This window comes from Mesoplodon densirostris, chromosome 1 (genome assembly GCF_025265405.1).
Source record: "Mesoplodon densirostris isolate mMesDen1 chromosome 1, mMesDen1 primary haplotype, whole genome shotgun sequence".
Classification (NCBI taxonomy): Eukaryota; Metazoa; Chordata; class Mammalia; order Artiodactyla; family Ziphiidae; genus Mesoplodon; species Mesoplodon densirostris.
The window spans coordinates 118080619-118097347 of record NC_082661.1 but is presented as its reverse complement, the minus strand read 5'-3'; the positions used below and the strand labels follow the sequence as shown (position 1 = coordinate 118097347).

The 16729-nt window shown below is 41.6% G+C and overlaps 1 protein-coding gene across 1 annotated transcript; it reads right to left on the bottom strand.

The window, feature by feature from the left end:
- Nucleotides 1-2380: 2380 nt before the first annotated feature.
- LOC132488501 (zinc finger protein 33B-like) lies at nucleotides 2381-16729 on the bottom strand. The gene is made up of 8 exons (XM_060096763.1): nucleotides 16726-16729; nucleotides 15239-15278; nucleotides 12338-12469; nucleotides 11418-11476; nucleotides 10956-10996; nucleotides 5990-6116; nucleotides 5645-5737; nucleotides 2381-4279 (listed from the first exon to the last, which is right to left on the bottom strand). The coding sequence occupies exons 1-8, from the start codon at nucleotides 16727-16729 to the stop codon at nucleotides 3879-3881; spliced, it is 897 nt and encodes a 298-aa protein (XP_059952746.1). The 3' UTR covers nucleotides 2381-3878.

Below are 16729 nucleotides of genomic sequence, written 5' to 3'. Positions count from 1 at the left end.
ACTTCCTTCCTGTGGGTATACTCTCTCCTGCCATCTCAGATTGCACACTTTCATGAAGCAAGCTGAGGATAGCCTCCAAGTGTTCCTCTCAGTGAGGGACTGAGGCCCTCAGGCTAAGAGCCTGCACAGACCTGAATCCTGCCAACAACCATGGTGAGTGAGCCTTGAAGCTTATCTTTCCCCAGTCGACCTTTGAGATGATAACAGCCAAGACTGTGGTCTGTCAGAGACCCTAGGCCAGAGGCACCCATCTAAGCTGTGCCCAGATCCTGACCCACAGAAACTGTGAGATAAAAGTGTTGCTGTAAGCCACTAAGTTTTGGGGTACATTGTTACACAGCAATAAACAACTAATACAGGAAAACAAAACATGAACCTGTTAAACAATACAGATAGAAAGCAGAAGTCAGAGAAAAAACATGAATGCTTATAAGTACCTACAATTTGACAGGCACTTCCAGATGCTTTTAATAGGTTATCTCAAAAATGGATATACAGTAAGTGACAGGTTAGAGTTCTCCAGAGAAACAGAACAAATAGGGGGGTGTGTGTATGTAGAGAGAGAGAGAGACAGAGAGATCTATTTTCAGGGACTGGCACACATGATTGTGGGAATGGCAAGTCTGAAATGTGCAGGGTAAGCCACCAGTCTGAGACCTAGGGAAGAATTAATGTTGCAGCCTGAGTCTCTAGAGACAGAATTCCCTCTCTTAAGGCCTTCAACTGATTGGATGAGGCCCACCCACATTATGGAACGTAATCTGGTTAACAAAGTCTACTTATTTAAATGTTCATCTCATCTCAAAAAAACAAACAAACAAACAAAACCCTGCAGAGCAACATCAGAACTGGTGTTTGATGAATTATATGGGTACTGTGACCTACTCAAGTTGACACATAAAATTGACTATCACAGGGCCTCCCTGGTGGCGCAGTGGTTGAGAGTCCGCCTGCCAATGCAGGGGATACGGGTTCGTGCCCCGGTCTGGGAGGATCCCATATGCCGCGGAGCGGCTGGGCCCGTGAGCCATGGCCGCTGGGCCTGCGCATCCGGAGCCTGCGCATCCGGAGCCTGTGCTCCGCAACGGGAGAGGCCACAACAGTGAGAGGCCCGCATACCGCAAAAAAAAAAAAAAAAAAAAAAAAATTGACTATCACAAATGGCAAAGCTATCAGATTTCAGGTAAGGGAAAGAACAGCATGGGCTAGAGCTCTCAGGCCATTTTTCAGAAGATTCATCAAAAATGGGTTAACAGGGACTTCCCTGGAGGCGCACTGGTTAAGAATCCATCTTCCAACGCAGAGGACACGGGTTCAAGCCCTGGTCTGGGAAGATCCCACATGCCGCGAAGCAACTAAGCCCATGCGCCACAACTACTGAGCCTGTGCTCTAGAGCCTGCGAGCCACAACTTCTGAGCCCATGTGCCACAACTACTGAAGCCTACGTGCTTAAAGCCCATGCTCCATAACAAGAGAAGCCACCACAATGAGAAGCCCGTGCGCGCACCGCAACAAAGAGTAGTCCCTGCTCTCCACACCTAGAGAAAAGCCCACACGCAGCAACGAAGACCCAACGCAGCCAAAAATAAACTAATTAAAAAAAAATATATATATATAGTGTTAAAATATAAAAGACTGCAGTGACATTTACAATGATAATTATGTCATAATGGTCATTAACTTAAGGATCTTGATGTTTTAGTTTGATTCTATTGGGTTCCAGTGAAAATTTTAAACATGGAAAATATTATACAATACACTCACATATAGCAGTTTCCCACAGCTCAAGGACTTTTCACACATACATAATGCTGTATACATGATTCATTCAAAATATTTGTGATGTTTTACAAAAACACATGTACTACAGCAGCTACATACATAGAAAATATTTTATTATATTTAGCAAACGTTTTGTTACCAAAACATTTTTCTAAAAAAACATGTTTTCTAAATTGTTTCCCTCAGTAAAAATTCTCTGAAATATAATAATGTTTTACTGAAAACTTTCAGAAAGCCAAACATTTATAAAGTTTTACTGTACTCTGATTTACCTGAGGTTCAGTGAAATATCAATCACCTTTTAGTAAAGCCTTTCTACATTTGTTGTAACCAATAGATTTCTTGACTCTGATTTTTCCCATTACAGTGAGTTTGATTTATGGATGAGGCTTCTAAACATTCAGGATTTTGACAGGAGTCTCCACTCTTGTGTGAGTTCACCAACATACAGTGCATACAGACCTCTCAATGAAAGGCAACTACATTCCTACCCCACAGAGAACAGAGAACACAAAGGACTGCCACGGAGCCCATTATGTCTCAGACCTAGAAGTGAATGACATCATTACACTTACATCCCATTGGCCAGTTCTCATTCACATTGTCCCACGTGGTTGCAAGAGAAACTCAGAAATACAGACTAGCAATGTGCTCAGTAGCAAAAGGAAATGTATATTGATAAAAACACTGCCAGGGTTTCTTCCATGTGAGTTCTCTGATATAAACTGAAGGCTGACTTCTGGCAGAAGGACTTCTCACATTCATTACATGCATAGAGTTTCTTCCCCAGATATAGTTTCTGTCATACCAAAGGCTCTGAATTATGGGAGGAGTGTTTTGTACAAATGTCTTTACATTGTTTCTCTTCTGTGTGTATTCCCTGATGTGTGGCAAGAGTGGGTTTGTGGCTGAAGGTCTTCCCACACTCATTACAATTATAGGGTTTCTCCCGAGTGAATTCTCTTATGTTTAACAAGGGCTGAACTATTACAGAAAGATTTTCCACATTGATTACAATCATAGGGCTTCTCTCCTGTGTGTGTTCTCTGATGTACGTTGAAGGAGGCCTTCTGGCAAAACGTTCTCCCACGTTCGTTACATTCATAGGGTCTCTCCCCTGGATGAATTCCCTGATGTTGAATGAGTTGTGACTTTTGGCAGAAAGCTTTCCTGCATTTGTTACATTCAAAGGGTTTCTCCCCAGGTACGAATCCTCTGATGTTTACTGAGGGTTGACCTCTCAGAAAAGGTTTTCCTACATTCAACACATTCCTACGGTTTCTCCCCTGTATGAGTTCTCTGGTGTTTAAGGAGAACTGACTTCCCACAGAAGGTCTTCCTACATTCACTGCATTCATGTATTTTCTCCCCTGTGTAAAGTCTTTGATGTTTTTTGAGGGTTGACTTCATATAATACATCTTCCCACATTCACTACATTCGTAGTGCTCTCACCTGAGCGTATAGTAAGTTTTGACTTTATACTGAAGGATTTCTCAAACTCATAACATTTATAAGGTTCTTCTCCTGTGTGAAACCTCTGATGCACAGTCCAGTCTGACTTTTAGGAGAAAGATTTTCCACACTCACTACATTTATAAGGTCTCCCCTGTGTGTGTTCTTTGATGTTGACGACAGAGAGCTGACTTCTGATAGAAGGTTTTCTCACACTTAGTACATTCATAGGGTCTCTCTCCTCTATGAATTCTTTGATATACAATGAGGGCTGGCTCATGGTAAAAAGATTTCCCACATTCATTACATTGATAGGGTTTTTCTCCTGTGTGTGTTTTCTGGTGTATTGTGAGGTTTGACTTCTGGAAGAAGGCTTTTCCACATACGTTACGCTCATGGTATTTCTCACCCATGTGAAGTCTATGACATTTCTTCCAGAGGATTGACTTATCACAGGTTTCCCCACATTCATTAAGTTTATAGTGATTCTTCCTTGAGTAAATTACCTGATGTAACATGAGGTTTGACGGTTTTCTCACATTCACCATAATCACAGAGTTTCTCTCTTGTGTGAGTTCCTTCTTGAGTAATGAAGAGGGCATTACTGTGGAACGCTTTAATGAGTTCATTATATTCAAATAGTTACTCCACAGTGTGACTCTCCTGTTGCTGAATAAAGTCCTCATTATGATAGCAAGTGCTCTCATTTTTATTAAAATCATTAAGTTTCTCTCCAATACGAGTTTTCTCGTGATTAATTTCAGGAATCAATTTCTCACACCCATTGGTATCATCAGATTTCTTTTCTGAATAGTTTCTATTATTATTGGTTAACTCTGATATATTTTCTAAACTGATTCCATCTAGGTTATATTTACTGGGCATTTTTCTGGAAGGAATAGAGTCTATGCAAAAATTAAATGGTTTTCTTAATACATTCTCTTTCACAGTAACTACTTTTTTGTTATTGATAAATGCAGCCTGCCATAAATGTCTGTCTTGGTTTTCTTTGCTCTTTACCATACCATCAACTTTCAATTCATCTAAAAATAAGAAAAATTAAACATACATTATGAATTAAACTACTTATAAAATTGGGCTAATACACAAATACTATTTATCTGACTCTTTGGTTTCAGAATCATTCTTTTGAGATAAAAGTTCCAAGTAAATTTTTCCATTTCCTCCACTTTTCCGAGGAGCTGAGGGGACGGGGTGACAGTGAACAAACTAATCAAAGCTACCGGGGTAGAAAAGGGGAGAGTAAAGTTGACAATGAATGTACATATATTTACGTGCCCCTTCACGAATATATCTTCCAAAATGGATAGAAGGGGTGAAAGAAACATCAGAAATAGAGAATTAAAGGTTCAATAAGAATGGATGAATTTAAAAGAGTGGGGGCCTCCCTGGTGGCGCAGTGGTTGAGAGTCCGCCTGCCGATGCAGGGGATACGGGTTCGTGCCCCGGTCTGGGAGGATCCCATATGCCGCGGAGCGGCTGGGCCCGTGAGCCATGGCCGCTGGGCCTGCGCATCCGGAGCATGTGCTCCGCGACGGGAGAGGCCACAACAGTGAGAGGCCCGCATACCGCAAAAAAAATAAAAATAAAAAAATAAAAGAGTGGAATTCACAGTAAACAATGCCCAATCAGAGAATTATGCAGTAAATGTGACAGGGAGCACAAGTAGACAAGGATGTTGTTCTAAGAAATTACCAGAGGAATGAAGTATTTAGAGGAGGTAGATTAGAGTCTATGTGCCAATTTTGTTAAGCCCACTGTCAACATACACCCAGAACTCCATCACTTTATACACTCTGTCCCCCTAAACCTAGTCAATGGCATTATCTCTTTTCCTGACTGGTCTCCTTGCTTCTACTCTTGCCACCCCTCCACATCATTTTCTCACAGGGCAGTCAGGTTCCTGTGTCTGTTTCCTGCTAATAAGTAAATTCCCTGAGAGCAAGGGACTTATTTCACCCACTGCTGTATCTCTTTCATTTAGAGTATGATTGGCATGGACCAAGTGCTCAAGCAGTACTACTGGTTAAGTTAATTAATAATTAGCTCCTGAAAACAAAAGTAGTCCTTGATAGAAGGGAATGTGGGCAACTGAGAATGCTTAGAGGAAAGGGGACTAACTAAGATAAAATATTTATTATGAGATAGGAATGAAATTCAAGGTACAGGTAGTAGGGATTAAACTCCTAAAAAGCCAAGTGAAAAAGAAAACATTTATGTGTGAGACTGTATCTGGTGGTGAATTTAGGTATCTGAGGCATGTAGGCTAAATATCCTTAGTCAATTCCAAACAGATGGAGCCTCTTAAATAGATTTGTTCAAAATGCTCCAAAGATGCTTATATCTAAAACAACCATCTGGGATCTAATTTCCCCTGGATTACTCACCTGGGTAACAATGGCTTGCAAATTCTTCCTCTAATATCCATGGTGCTTCTTGCTCTAACTTGAAGATCTCCTCTGGTTTGGTAATGCAATGCCCTGATAGTGGAAAGTGATACAGGACATAGAGAACACAGCCTGGCTTCAGGAACTCAGAGGAAAAACCAAGGACCAGCTTCAGGAACTGCACAATGAAGGGGCCCACTGGAATCTTTCAATGGGGAGGTGAAAACACAAACAATACTCCTGGTGTCCAAACCTAAATATCATTAAACTCTACAAAAGATCCATATGCTTTGGTAACAAAGAAAGGATAGGTCTGATGTTGTTACTTAGAGAAGCTCTGCTTACCTAGTGAGATGAGGATTCTGTAGTTCTCCAGCGTCACATCCCCGCACAAGGTCCTCTGATCAGGGTCCAGCTGACCCCACTCCTCCTGGGTGAAGTTCACAGTCACATCCTCAAATGAAATTGATCCCTGTAAGAGCATATATCTGATCAATCGGAAATATTCACAACTGTATGACAGAGGAAAGATATTTAGGAACTAATTCTTCACCATGTTCACTGTTGAGTTTATTAGAAAAAGTTTATATGTTTACCATATTCCCTGCTTTGTGTATATGTGGTGGGACAAAGAGAAACATAGTGAAATACCCAATTAATCTATTAATTCATGTGTAATGTTGCCAGAGAGGAAGAAAATTTCCTCCACCCTTCTGGGTTCTTCTGGCTGCTCTAAGAATTAAATTGACATGAGAGTTTTACCCCTTCATTTCCAATTTGGATACCACAGAGGTACAAAAAAAATCGTAAGACAGGACTATGACAGTTATATGCCAACGAACTGGACAATCTAGAAGAAATGGACAAATTTCTAGAAACACAGAGCCTGCCAAGACTGAGTCAAGAGGAAACAGACAATTTGAACAGAACAATCACTAGAAGTGAAATTGAATCTGTAATTTAAAAACTCCCTTCAGGAATTCCCTGGCAGACCAGTGGTTAGGACTCAGTGCTTCCACTGTAGGGGGCACGGGTTTGATCCCTGGTCAGGGGATCACAGGGGAATTCTACCAGATACCTATCTCAAACTATTCCAAAAAACTGAAGAGGACGGCACACTCCCAAATTTATTCTATGAGGCCACCATTACCTTGATACCAAAACCAGACAAAGACACTACAAAAAAAGAAAATTACAGGCCAATATCTTTGATGAATACAGATGCAAAAATCCTCAACAAAATATTAGCAAACCGAATCCAACGATATGTAAAAAGGATCATACATGACCAAGTTGGATTTATTCCAGGGTCACAAGAATAGTTCCACATTTGCAAATCAATCAATGTGATACACCACATGGATAAAACGAAGGATGATATTCTCTAGGTCAAACTTGTTTTCTGTATCTGTGAGTCTGTTTCAGTTTTGCATATGCATTCATTTGTATTATTTTTTAGATTCTGCATATAAGCGACGTCCTACAGTACTTGTCTTTCTCTGCGTGACTTATTTCACTGAGCAAATATTCTCTAGGTCCATCCACATTGCTGCAAATGGCAGAATTTCATTCTTTTTTATGGCTGAGTAACACACAGCTTCTTAATCCAATCATCTGTTGGTGGGCTCGTGGGTTGCCTCCATGTCTTGGCTATTATATATATAAAGTTGCTATAAACATTGGGGTGCATGTACCTTTTTTTTTTAAAGATTTTTTTGATGTGGACCATATTTAAAGTCCTTATTGAATTTGTTACAACATTGCTTCTGTTTCTCATGCTTTGGTTTCTTCGCCACGAGGCATGCGGGACAGCTCCCCGACCAGGGATCGAACCCATTGGAAGGTGAAATCTTAACCACTGGACCACCAGGGAAGCCCTGCATGTACCTTTTTGAATTAGTGTTTTCATTTGTTTCTGGGTATACACTCAGGTGTGGAATTCCTTGGATAGTATGGCAATTCTATTTTTAGGTTTTTGAAGAACTTCTATACTGTTTTCTACAGTGGCTGTACCAATTTACATTTCTACCAAGGGGAGAGGGAAAGGAGGAGGGGTATGGGATTAATATATACAAATTACTATGTATAAAATAGATAAGTAACAAGGATATACTGTATAGCACAGGAAATTACAGCCATTACCTTGTAATAATCTATAATGGAGTATAATCTGCAAAAACACTGAATCACTATGCTATATAACTGAAACTAATATAATATTGTAAATTAACTATACTTGCATAAAAAAATAATAAACTGACATGAGAGAGATTAACAAAAGAAAATCAGACAAAAGTTTAATAAAATGTATACAGCGGAGAGACCCAGGAAAGCTAAGTCACTTGCCCAAATGGCCAAAACCCTCACTTTAAATACCATCTTGAGCAAAAGATAAAAAAGGATGTTAGTGGTAGTGATTTGGGACTTCAAAGGGGAGGAAGGCAATTTACATGGAAATGGAAAAGCAAAAGTTTGGTGAACAAAGGTTTACTGGGCCTGCAGAGACACTGGGACACAGAATAGACTCTGATCTCTAGGCCCTGTAGAGCAGAGGTCCCCAAACCCCGGGCCTTGGACCAGCACAGCAGGAGGTGAGTGGTGGGCAAGGAAGCGAAGCTTTATCTGCCGCTCCCCATCACTCACATTACCGCCTGAATCATCCCCGAACACCGCCCCCATCCCATGGAAAAACTGTCTTCCACAAAACTGGTCCCTGGTGCCCAAAAGGCTGGGGACCGCTGCTGCAGAGTTTCTCCCACCACACGTAGCCTTCATTCTTTGCAGCTTCTCTGGTGACAGCTCTACTCCAGGAACAGGCCCTATATCTAAATTCTTTAGGTAAAAAGAAAGACTTCCTGAGTCTTCTGTTTCTTAAAAATAATCAGCCTAACGTATATACAGTGGAATATTACTCAGCCATAGAATGGAATGAAATTGAGTTGTTGGTCATGAGGTGGATGGACCTAGTCTGTCATACAGAGTGAATGAAGTTAGAAAGAGAAAAATAAATACCGTTAAAAATAAATACCATATATATGCTAACACATATATATGGAATCTAAAATTAAAAAAAAAAAAAACGGTACTGATGAACCCCGTGGCAGGGCAAGAATAAAGATGCAGACGTACAGAATGGACTTGAGGACATGGGGAGTGGGAAGGGTAAGCTGGGAAGAAGTGAGAGAGTGGCATGGACATATATACACTACCAAATGTAAAATAGATAGCTAGTGGGAAGCAGCCGCATAGCATGGGGAGATCAGTTCGGTGCTCTGTGACCACCTAGAGGGGTGGCATAGGGAGGGTGGGAGGGAGACTCAAGAGGGAGGAGATATGAGGATATATGTATACAAAGTCGATTCACTTTGTTATACAGCAGAAACTAACACAACACTGTAAAGCAATTATACTCCAATAAAGATGTAAAAAACTAATAATAATAATCAGCCTGAATTAATCCTCATGCCAAAGAGACACATTTTGGTGTGGCAAATTTTCCTCCCTTACAGTGTATATACATACATAGATGTCCACACAAGCATAAAATACATTATGTGTATGAAAGTGTCCTAGTTTCTGTGGATATATAAAGTACATAAAACACTGTTTCTACCCTCAGAGAGCTTAGAAACTGGTATGGATGCAAACTGGATTAACAAATAGCATAAAATCAGGAGAGACTTGAGTTTGGGGCTTCAGTGATATAAAATGCCCTGGTCTAGGGACTTCCCTGGTGGTCCAGTGGTTAAGACACCACGCTTCCACTTCAGTGGGCATGGGTTCGATCCCTGGTTGGGGAAGTAAGATCCTGCATGCCGCATGGCATGGCCAAAAAATAAATAAATTTTAAAAATGCCCTGGTCTGTCCAGGGAATAGATGATGTGTAATCTTGGGATTATTCCTTTACACAAGAGTTCTCCTAAGTCTCTGATAACCTACACTGCCAGGAAAAACTTTTAAGCATCTACAAATCTGTGTTAATAGATAGGTATGTATGAATGTTTATGTCTATACAGATAGTCCAACTTTGTATGGTTCGAATTTCAGTCACCACAATTTGGTTAAATAACACCAGCCCGACAACACGGGTCAGATTTTTAGTTACTAGGATAACTGTCATTGCACAAAGTAGAAACTTCATTGCTTGTTTTTCAGCCCACAAATCACTACAAAACAACAGACGCACATCATGAACAATGATCAATCATGTCGTTTCTTCCAAAGTCTGCCAGTGACTGGTTGCTGTGCATTCACCACACACAGCAAAGCATGGAGTTGTGTTGCCTCCTTGTCTCTCAGCAATAAGACATTTGCAAAAACAGTTAACTGCAACAGGGAACTGGCCAACAAAGATGAAAGAGCAATAAAGAAGTGAAAAGGGGTTTTTGAGAAATGAAATTCAAATTGAATATAAATGGTGTTTTAGAAGAAATAGCTGTGGCTGCTGACATTGCTGCCACTGGAGACATTCCAGACCTGCAGCCAGAGGGACTCAGGGAAGAGGAACTCGGTACTAACTATCAGCTGTATTGTTTTTCAACTTCCATATATATTAATAACTGACAATTTCCAGCCAACCAATTTGCCCTACAAATTTTAGACTTGCCAGCCTCCACAATCACACGAGCCAATTCCTTAAAATGGATGAATATATACACGTATGAATATATATGGGTGTGTGTACATGTGTGTTATATGCATATATGCGTGTACACACACACACACACACACACACACTATTGGTTCTGTTTCTCTGGAAAACCCTGACTGATACAGGGTTTAAGGAATATTTTTCTTCATCTTGGATTTCTTTCCATTCCATCTTCTCCCTCTCTCCCAACAGCCACCAGAAGCCAAAAGGGATGGGGAACAGAGTCTTCTCTAGAACCTTAGGCAGGAGTGCAGCCCTGACAACAGCTTGATTTCAGACTTCTGGCCTCCAGAACTGCGAGGCAGTTTGTTCTACGCCGCCAAATTTGCAGTAACTTGTTACAGCAGCCATAGGAAACTAATATACTAACTCTTTGCAAAAACCCTATAGGAAATCAACAGTTTGCTTTGAAAATACGTCTGGCCAGTGATAGGTCTTACTTACTTAACGAGGCACAAAATTCAGCTTTTGAATTTCAGATTTGGAGTGGCTGTCTCATCCTCGGATATAGTTAAAAATCTACCTGGTATGAAATTAGTCAAGAATAACAGTAAGGTAAGAATTATAATGGACCGAGGAATGCGTGGGGATAAGCTTTGCTAAAAGGCAACAGGAAGAAGACCATACCAAGAAGCAGACAGAAGAAATCATCAACTTACATCAACTGAGTCATGCTTTGGCTCTCTGCCTCCTGTGCCCACTAAAAAACAATCAGAGAAGAAAAACAGAGGTAGCATTCACTTCAGGCTTGTTAAGTGAGGTTGTCAACTACCACACTTTCATTAAGACAAAGAAATTTTTTTCAGACTTCAGGCCAGGAACTCTTTATGTTCCATGAAGAGTTACTTTTGTTTATTCTTAGAGTCAAAGCAAAGCATTTTCCTTTTGTACAAAGTATCAGAGATAAATCCGCACATAATTATTATCGTAAAAATGAGTTATACAATATGTGTAATATACATACTAACAAAGCAACTATGATTACCTCCATATAATTAGATGTTGACTTTTCCTTGTTTTAGATTTAGATTTATATATTCCTTAATAATTTTTATCATTTTAATCTTTAATCATTTTTGCAATGGAAGACAATGTGAGAAATGAATAAACAAACAACTCACCGGGGACTTGTTCTTTTTCTGTTCCTTTTGGGAAAGTACAGAGAAGGCTGTATGTACAGCTATGGGAAAAGAAAACAGGAGTCGGTCATGTGAGATCTGGCTGCTAGGAATCTTTGAGCTTCCTAAGAACTTCTGCCTACCAGCTGGTTAAATGCCCCTCTGTGGGAAAGTGTTTCTCTGGCCTCTGAGGAGTCAGCAAGAACTATGTGGAGGAAGAATTCACATATGCAACTCTGACAGCCAAGTTATAGAGCTTGGCTGAGCAATTTAACCCTGGATTTACTTCCTAATGATTTATTAATTTCATTTTTCTTTTAGAACCAACTCAGGACTAATTGAACAAATAATATTACATCAGAAGACAAACCATTATTTTCATCATCAATGTTGTAGGAAAAGTACTCAAGGTATGTTTGCTTATATCCTACTGAGTTGCCTACCCTTCGAGTCTGAGAAATCACCCTGCAGAAAGGGATGGGGGAGTTCCTTCAGGAAAAGGTCTATTTAAAAATTTGTTTGTTTCTAACTGAGTTATAATAAAACTTGGTGGGTGACTTACCCGTTATAACACGGACAGCCTTTTTCTACTCCTGGCTCCACCACTAACAAACTGGGTGTCTATGGGCAGGTTACTTGTACACTCACAGTCAGGGTTTCTCAGCTTTGAAATGAAGCAGACACAGATGACCCTATTCTATGAAGTCAGGGTAGATGGAGCAGCCAGCATCCCTCTAGAGGGCACACATCATGACGGCCGTCATAGGAGAGCAGCTTAGAATTTGGAGAAAGTGAGTGGAGGCTGAAGGCATGGTATGCTTATTAAAAGCTGGGCCTAGTGATCTCTCTCTGCAGACCATGCCCACGTGAACCCTCCAAAGAATGAACACTTCCTTGCCCACCACTCTCAGGGCCCCACTCACCTATCTTTCCTGAAACTTGGTCCAGACCTTTCACCATCATGGTGAGGTCTTCTGGATGTAGTGATATTAGCAAAGCATTGCTCATTCTGAGCAGGATAAAGATTGCTACTTGCAAAGGAACAGGAACCTAGGCTTAAAGGACAAAATCATATTATTTAGAAGTTTCATTCAGGGCTCCAAATGTCACAGAACTTACTTGTTTAAACTCCAAGGCCACTGAGGATGCTGAAGATTGGACAGTGTAGCAGTCCAAGCAACACATTATGTAGTCTGCCCCAAGGGTTCTGAGATGCCAAGAAATCCCAGAATACCTGACCACAAGGTGAGATCCACTCCACACACTTTGGGACTGTTTCCCTGTGCCCCGCGGGAGCTGCTGTGAGGAATACAATGCTGGTTTTAGGCTGAATAAAACCTGTGTTTTATCCACGTAGCTGTGTGACCTGGTGTATTTCAGTTGAACCCTCTGAGCCTCAGCTTTCCTTTTTGTCAAAGTAGAAAACAGTTACATAAAGGCTGTTGTGAAGATTAAACAAAACAGCTAATGAAAACAGCAAAGTATCTTCCAAACACCTTATCAGCTAATATCAACTATAAGTTCTGTGCTATATGTAAAAACTTTACGTCCGTATTTTCAAAACGTATGTAAAAACTTAATCCTCAGAACAACCCCGTGTGGTACATATCAATACTCTCGTTTTACAGATGAGAAAACCTCGTCTCAGGTAGATCAATTATCTTGCCAGCAGTAATTAATTTACACCTGGCTCCGCCTGGATACAAAACTCACGCCCCCCCTCCCGCAGTCGCGTGGACTCAGCAGCCTCTCGGGGCTCCGTATGTCCGCATCCCCACGACCGAGGCCGCCCCTTCCCCTGACAGAGGCGCCCCGACCCCGCCACCCCTCCTCGCAGCCGAGGCCGCCCCCATCCTTCCTCGCAGGCTCTCTCACCGGGGGTCACACAGCGGGGTTCCTCCCCACTGCCACCTCCCACCAGTCCTCAAGCCGCACCGGCACCCCTCGGCCCTCACCCAACTCGGGCTCACCCGCAGCTCTGACTCAGGCAGCACCCACTCCCTGAGCGCGCGCAGAGCTGGACGCTCCAGGATTTTCTCCGCAAGACACGGAAAAGCGAGACAGCGGGGCTACTGAACTGCACGTGCGCAGGAAAAGCCGCAGCAGAGGGGCTTAGGACTACATTTCCCATAAGCCCTGGTGCTACACCCTCCCGGAGGGTTTAAAGGGTTATGCATGAAAGAGGCTTGGCTCTGGAGCTCCCTGAGGCTGGTCCTACAGGTCTGCAAGAGACTGCAAAACACCGCAGTGGGATGCGGGGTCGTTGAGTGAATCTGTTTAAAAGAATAACCTATAGGGCTTCCCTGGTGGCGCAGTGGTTGAGAGTCCGCCTGCTGATGCAGGGGACGCGGGTTCGTGCCCCGGTCCGGGAGGATCCCGCATGCCGCGGAGCGGCTGGGCCCGTGAGCCATGGCCGCTGAGCCTGCGCGTCCGGAGCCTGTGCTCCACAACGGGAGAGGCCACAACAGTGAGAGGCCTGCGTACCGCAAAAAAAGAAAAAAAAAAAAAAAGAATAACCTATAAAGGAATTTTAGGGACCATTGGGGAAATGTGAACTACACAGTTATAAGCAGGTTGATTTTGTGCTTTGTGTTGAGTAGTACAGTGCCCCCTCACCTCCAAATTCATGTCTGTCCGCAACATCAGAAGGTGACCATACTTGAAGAGTCTTGGTAGATGTAATTAGGTTAAAATGATGTCATACTGGATTAGAGTGGGCCCTAATCCGAAAACTGGTGTCCTTATAAGAGGAGACAGACACAATATGGAGATTATGGTGATGTGTCTAAAGCCAAGGGATGTCAAAGATTGCCAGAAGCCACCATGAGCTAGGAGAGAAGCATGAAATAGATTCTCCCTTAGAACCTGCTATTGCAGGAACCAACTATGCTGACACCTAATTTCGGACCTCTAGTCTCCAGGACTGTGAGAGAATATATTTCTGACTCCTGTTGTTTTAAGCCACCCAGCTTGTGGTGCTTTATTATGACAGCCCTAGGAAACTAATAACACCATTCAACTGTGTAGCTGGCAATCTAGGCACATTTGTCAGGCTTCCCTGGCCTCACGGGCTAAATCACTAAGCTTAGATTTTGCTCTCAGTCCTGGAATATAGATGGACATACTGTGTGATGCAATATCCAGATGTCTGTGTTCCTTATCTGGGTGTCTCAAGGCTGATCAACCTGAACTAACATCTGTTGGTCCACTGATGTTCACTGTTGAAGGGTCCTTTCCTATGGGAGTCCACGTGGGTGACAACAGGGACAAGGAATCCTGCACAATCTGCTTTATAATGTTCAACCCCACAAGGGCTAGGACTAGATCTTGCTGCCAGGCATTGAATGACCCTGCCATCCTGTATTGCCTGAGGAAAAAAAAAACTCCCTTATACATTCTTCCTAGACCATAGATACAGCTCTGAAATTGATTGCTGGATTGGTCATCCTGTCTGTGCTGATAAAAATTTAAAAGCTGTTCCTTGTACACTCCGCAGGTAGTGTTCCTCCTACAGGTCCTTTCTGGCACTTAAGATCCCTCACATTATAATCCCAACTTTTAGACTTGTAAGAATTGGATCCTGATCCCAAGACAGCAAAAGGTACTGCAGAGACTGCTACAACCAAGAATAAACTTTATAGCATGAGTGGTAATGGACAATCACATCACCCAGAATTTCCTGCCAGCTGTGTAAGGCAGAGTACGTGTAATTGCCAAAACCTCTTTCTTCAGTTGGACTACTGAACCATGGAAAGTGAACAAGTCAATCTCTCACCTTAGAGAGAATGGCTCTTTAATCTCAACAATACCTGCAACATATTTACCTGGAGTGGCTCTGGATGGGGAGCCTGGTTGCAGTCTTCCCTCCAAGTGGGATTGACTATCCTGCTGGTGCTCATAGTTGTGATCATGCTCATCTAATGTTGTCTAAGACAATAGAAAGGATGGGTACAATTAATTAGGGTATATGATGGAATAGCCTATGCTTCAAAAAATTAACTGTTTATGTAAAAGATTGGGGGTAGAGTTGTAAGAAAATATCTCTGCCATGACACAGTGGTGGGCTGGTACATCTCCTGAGTCTTGGTTGGATGCAGTTCCTTTAAATTAAAAGGAGATAAGCCTGGCAAGGAGTTGCCATGAGAGAGTTTTTCATGCCTGTCTTGTACGAGACTGCTACAAGTCAGTTTCTCATCCATCACCTTAGTCTCAGTTGAAGGAATTTCTACCTTCCCCTCTTCTCATTTTCTTTTTTTTTTTTTTTTTGGCTGCACCGCGTGGCTTGTGGAATCTAAGTTTCCCAACCAGGGATTGAACCCAGGCCCTCAGCAGTGAAAGCACCGAGTCCTTAACCACTGGACCGCCAGGGAATTCCCTCTCATCTTTTAAGAATAAAATATCTAAGAATAAATTTAACCAAGGAAGTGAAAGCCTTGTACAATGAAAACTAGAAAACTTTGCTGAAAGAAATTTAAGAAGACTTAAATAAATGTAAAGACAGCCTGTGTTCATGGACTGGAAGATTTAATATTGTTAAGATATCAGTACTTCCCCAAAGCAATCTGCAGATTTAATGCAATTTCTGTCAAAATTCCAATGGCTTTTTTTTTTCCAGAAAAGGAGAAGCCAATCCTCAAATTAATATGGAATTGCAATCTTGAAACAGAGGAAAAAGTTTGGAGATTCACATTTCCTTGATTTCAAAACTTATTGCAAAGTTGCAGTAATCAAAAACAGTGTGGTACTACCATAAGGATAGACCATATAGATCAGTGAAATAGAAATGAGAGTCCAAAAATAAACCCATGCCAGTCCACTCCATCACAACATTTACAAAAATTAACTCAAAGTGGATATATGGCCTAAGCATGAGATAAAACCATAAAACTTTTAGAAGAAAACACAGGGGTGAATCTTCATGACTTTGGATATGGCAATGAATTCTTAGATATGACACTGAAAGCCCCACCAGACAAAGGAAAAAAATATTTAAATTGGACTTTATCAAACTTAAAATCTTTTGTACATCAAATGACAATATCAAGAATGTGAAAAGACAACTCACAGTTGACTTCCCCAAGCACTTAGCTTACATAATCAAAAATAGATCAAAAATGAATGAGCTGATTTCAGCTGGTGTAATGGAAAAATAATCACAATCTCTCACCCAGTGTCCTCCGTGGACACTACAACTCAACTCCACTCTGAAAGATAGTGGTGAGGGAGAAATCCTCCAAGTGAGTAGGGCTTTAAATTGTACACCTGTTCATCATCTTTGTGGCAGGAAAAGCGATCTGAGGTAAGGATATACCCAT

Coding starts and splice junctions, on each gene's coding strand:
- LOC132488501 (XM_060096763.1), bottom strand. Junction 11,477..12,337: donor CCAAGTTTCAGGAAAGATAG/GTGAGTGGGGCC, acceptor CTTTTCCCATAG/CTGTACATACAGCCTTCTCT. Junction 5,738..5,989: donor CAGAATCCTCATCTCACTAG/GTAAGCAGAGCT, acceptor TTCCACTATCAG/GGCATTGCATTACCAAACCA.